Consider the following 5,163-nt stretch of genomic DNA (forward strand, 5'->3'; position numbering starts at 1 on the left):
CATTCTTGCGGGCCACACCAATCTTTGTTGCATCAGCTGCCAATATCTTTGGCTCATTTCCACACCAAGAGCAAGCCACACTAAAATCGACATTTTGGTTAGACGCCCATGTAAAAAACATTTTTCTAAATGTTTTAGCTGACATGAAAGAAACAGAACTACAATTACTGCGTTGATATCTCGAAGTAACTATATCGCAATATGCAGCAAAGTTGCACTTGACTTTAGTAACCATTGCGACAAATTCCAAGCAGATTTCGTACCCAGCACAAATCTCTGATGACACACGAAATATACACTCATTGCAGCCATTCCACCGAATAACACATGTGTTAGACGAACAAACCAGTTTAAAAACTTTGGCCTTCAAAATACCAGTTAAAGTATAAAGTGTAGTAACACAATCGAAAGCATAAACTTTATTTCCATCGTTGTTAACTTTCCAGGGCAATTGTAAAAAAAACACCATAAAGAATGTATGAAGATCCCATTAAAACAGCAATACACGATACTATTAAGAATTATTACCTGACATTCACACAACTCAGCTGTACAAAGGGGAAAGAAGTTCATACACGTATCGTTTTCAAACGATGCTACCAAGAGGTTTCTTTGACGACAATTATCAAGCAAGTTTCTTTCGAACTGATCTTGACTCACAGAATGAGGAAAAGGTGAATTGAATTTCCACATTCCAGTGAATGGATCAAAAGCATTTTTGCACTAAAGGTATGGATATTGTAATCCTTCCATTAGAAAGGACAGTAATTTAAAATAAAATTTGACATAGTCATAATTTTTAAAATAATTTGGAAATAAGGATTAAGCCATTACCAAATGATCAGCCAATCCACCCTCGCTAACAATTTCTTCTTCTAACTCTAAATTGACATCCTCTACGTCATCAGTAATATCTATCTCTCCATCTTCACTATCAGAAACGTTATCTGAGCTATTTACCAGTTCTGTAGCGAAACATGAAATGGAAAATATACATACATTTTTAAATTGACAATGCATTTGTTATAAATTCAAAATAATTGAAAATTTTAGCTATATGTCACACACCATCTTAAAACGATTTTTAATGAAGTAAACACGTCTCTTTTAAGATGAAAGAACGAAAACAGAAAAAAAAACGACGCAAACAAATTGTATAATTTATTTCTTGTATTTTTTAGCTCCCAATTCGGAATAAACGTATATGCGTGATCAGAACTTAAATCAACACGGCGAACGTTATGCTACAAGATATAAACAAAAATGACTTTCTCATTTTCTTAACTGCAAATTTTCTTTGTATTTACATTTAGAGAGCAAAATTTATTAACGAATAATAACACAAAGTAAATCAGTCAAAATAACCTCTACCTGTAGCTGGCAATGAAGACACATCAATCCTTCCCAAGTAATTTCGCCAAAATTCATCTGCACAGTAGACATTAATACACGAAATGTTTCACAGGAACAATTCCAGACAACATCGTTATCCTAAGGTGAGGCTTCCATGGATACAATAACATAATCAAAAAACTAAAGGCAAGAAAACAAAAATGTAAAATGTGAACCATTGTAAAACATGGATAAAAAATTGCATAGGACATTATAATCTATGTTTAATATTAAAATATCATTTCTACCTTAAAGTCGCCAGTTTCCGAATCATAATCGTTCATTGCAACTGTTTGATTAGTACTGCTAAATACTCTCCATTTTAAGGTTCCGTGATTCAGTATATTATCTTTAAATGCTTGATATAAAGAAATGCTTTCCATTTCATTTTGATGTTGCATGCTTTTAAATTCCTCGTCAGATATGTTTAGCTGACGCAAGGGTGTTTGCATTGTCAGTCTAGGCTTTACTCTCCTTGACAGTCTCCTTTTCTTTACAAGCGGGGCATATTCTTGACGGAGGCGATGGTAAGTATTGTTGAAAACGTCATTTAAGATGGCATATCGCTTCTGCTTTATCTGATCCACCATATTAAAATCTTCATCTATATCAAATAATTGCAAAATTAATCTTAACACTTGGTGTCTTGGTGATCGTCCGCTACCAATAAAACATTCTTCTTTCTTTACACTACTGGACTTATTTGCTTCCCATCTGTGGAAGTTGGGAATAACAAATAACGTGAAAAACTTCTCTTCTAACGTTAAAGTAGTCTTTATACCGAAATGCTGCACAATGTATTTAAAGGTGGAATATTTGTGGTTCTGTGATGGATTGATTAGATAGTCTTTAATTAGGTGATCCTATTTACTTACTTCTCCCAATCCCTCGACTTTAAAGAACCTTTAAAAATAATTAAATATATTTAAAGTGCATTACAGTGCCTTTGTTAGTTGGAAGGCAGAGTTACACATTCAGTAGAATAAGTGCTGCTTTAAAATATATCCCAATCTATTGACAATAATTTTAAACTGCTGACAAGATTTTGCATATAAAAAAGCATACACAAACCACAAATTCTTTGGGTCTTTATTTCTGCATTTACTTGCATTCCTTCGGGAAAAAACAATATAACCAGGGGCATTTGACAAAAATCTTCTTTTTAAGACAGTGTGTCCAAGTGGTAAAGATTTATTCATTGCTGATTGATTTCCTTGGGTTATCATTTTAAAGACATTGCTGTTCTTAGATGTCCCTTTACCTGAATTAGACAAATAAAAGGACACAATGTAAAAAAAATAAATAGTAAAATCAGAACATGAATTTATCAAAACTTTTTGAAACTGCCAATGGTTATTGTAATTAACATACTACGTTTATCAGTTGAACAATGAGATTGTGCAGCTTTCACATCCCAATCATTGTATATTGACATGAGATAAGTTTCTTCAAAAGTTATTTCGCTTAATGCTGACTTTATAAGTTCCACTCCAGCAGAATGAAAGAAACCCTTTAGTAGCTCAGTTTCAAAATACCTATGCAAACACAAAAAACAGCATTTGGTTGTTTTCATAATAATAGAATAGGTTACGGTTTTAAAGTAAACATAATTTAGTCAACACTATCAGACATTGTATCATAATGCAAAAAGGAAAATGTTACACACCTTATATACAAGTAGTATTTACTGTCAATCTCAAACACTAATGGAAGGCCATAAAGAATGCAATCTGTGCAATCTGTATAGGTCGACAACAGGAGCAATTTTTTTTCTGCAACAATTAGTTGAGGCGTGCTATTATCTGTATCAATAGCCTCTTTAATATAAGTTTGAAATTTATTTTCAAGATTAACGGCAGGCAGACACATACCAAGCATGTCATTAAATTGCTTTAAAATATCTATTAGAAAAAATCACGTTATGAAGTAATTCTTGCATAGTTTAAGTTATCATCAGCATGATTACAGTAATAAAATTTACCATAAAATGTGAAAGTAATATAAATAATTACCATTCTCAATTGGTTCCTCAGATTGGGAATTAAATATCTAAAGATAATAAAAGTAACAATAATATTATGATAATATAATGCTGCTATAACACCAACCTAATAACAGAGAAATAGTTTGTTTTTATTGTTAGTTACCCATTCCCTATGTTGTATTGTGAATAATAAGAGGCAAGAATACACAAATTTCATTCTAAAAACAAAAATTCTCCATTGCAATAAGATTAATAAACAATAACTTACTAACCTCTGCGTTTTTGTCTGAACATTCAATAATGCTTTCCAAAGTAATATCGTCATGTGCCTGTGAAATAAGTGCAAAACATGTTAAAATTTGATAACATGCCAGCTAAAAAAATGCTTACATCAGTGACAAATGTGATAGGACAGTCTTCATTATTTTGATATCTTGCTCGAACATCTCCCTTTAAAAAGAATTCTTAACTATTGTAGTATGGACAATAATAATATCGTGAATAATAAATACTACATATATAATAATACAAAATTATAATACAAAAATATTTCCTGTGCAAAATTTTAGTATTTTCTTGGCAAGAAAAAAAAAACAGAACAAAAACAGCTGCTATAGTTAGGCACTTACAATATAATTATTTCCATATTCCATCAGAATATTCATTACAGGTACTGGAACATTTTCAAAACCTGGAACTTGAGATGCTTTATCTATTAAAGCAGCACTGAAATTGTAAATTACTACATCCGGTGGATCAATATTTTTCTGTTGAGCTGCTTTCCATAGCAGATTTTTGTCTTTGTTACAAGAAACTACATAATGATTCTTCATATGGGCTACATCTAATATAGTATCAATATCATCAGATATATACTTCTGCAGAGGCCCATGTATTAAAATGCTTCTTCATAAAGAAATTAATTCTATACATGTCTAAACATTATGCGCAAACACAAACTAAATACTGGCCAGCTAGTTAATAGCCATGAAATGGTATGTTTGACATAATTGCCATAATTTCCCTATTACTTTTTTAGGTAGCTGTATAGCTAAATTCAACGTAATTCAACTCGTGTAGCTACCGTCTGCTTCGCTTTGCCCGCTGTTTGTTTACATCCGAATGCTGGATCAGCATTAAACTAAGCAGCCAATAAAATACCTGCATTTATAAGAATTACTTTATTATAACTCTCTGCGGAGTAATAACTTCCACATCCTCTAGGTGATTTCAACGGGAATATGGAAGGCAAAGCCCCGGGTAACAACTTGCGTTGAGTCATTCTTTTCTCTGCTACCACGAAAAACGTAGTATAAATGATCTAAAGCTTTAAACTATAAACTTGTTTTTACGGAAGACACAAACCTGGCTGCAAAAGTTTTCTTTTTAACTCGAAGCGTTGATCAAAACATTCTGGTGAAAAGTGTTCATAGCATATTAAAACGCGTTTTGAAAGAGTATCGGCTTTTTTGAAGTGAAAGGTAAGCTTTAAGACATGGCTTCTCCTAGAAATGAAATGTAAAATATACCTATTTATTGATTAATTGAATTTTCCATGAACTTAACATGAACGGCTTTGTAAGAAATAGTTTTGCTACACGAATATGTCTATAAATGGTGTACGCAACTAGTATAGAAAGTGTTGCGGAGAGGTTGCCAAGTCAAAGGCATTAAGCACGGCAAGGAAAGGGCACGGCAAAGGCAGGCAAGGAAACAGGAAGAGGAATCAGCAAGAGGAATCAGCAAGGCAGGGGTAGGCAAGGCATGGGAGGCACAGACAAGGGCAT

General features: G+C 32.8%; 2 protein-coding genes across 2 annotated transcripts; both read right to left on the reverse strand.

The window, feature by feature from the left end:
- Positions 1-378: 378 nt before the first annotated feature.
- On the reverse strand, positions 379-1,020 carry LOC130622195 (uncharacterized). Its single transcript, XM_057437630.1, has 2 exons — positions 835-1,020; positions 379-723 (listed from the first exon to the last, which is right to left on the reverse strand). The coding sequence occupies exons 1-2, from the start codon at positions 1,018-1,020 to the stop codon at positions 379-381; spliced, it is 531 nt and encodes a 176-aa protein (XP_057293613.1).
- LOC130621360 (uncharacterized) lies at positions 835-4,209 on the reverse strand. The gene is made up of 8 exons (XM_057436650.1): positions 4,006-4,209; positions 3,649-3,750; positions 3,405-3,441; positions 3,059-3,293; positions 2,764-2,927; positions 1,641-2,653; positions 1,372-1,533; positions 835-965 (listed from the first exon to the last, which is right to left on the reverse strand). Exons 1-6 carry the CDS (start codon positions 4,207-4,209, stop codon positions 2,367-2,369), a joined length of 1,029 nt encoding a protein of 342 aa, XP_057292633.1. The 3' UTR covers positions 835-965; positions 1,372-1,533; positions 1,641-2,366.
- Positions 4,210-5,163: the final 954 nt, after the last annotated feature.

This window comes from Hydractinia symbiolongicarpus, chromosome 12 (assembly GCF_029227915.1).
Source record: "Hydractinia symbiolongicarpus strain clone_291-10 chromosome 12, HSymV2.1, whole genome shotgun sequence".
NCBI classification, from domain to species: Eukaryota; Metazoa; Cnidaria; class Hydrozoa; order Anthoathecata; family Hydractiniidae; genus Hydractinia; species Hydractinia symbiolongicarpus.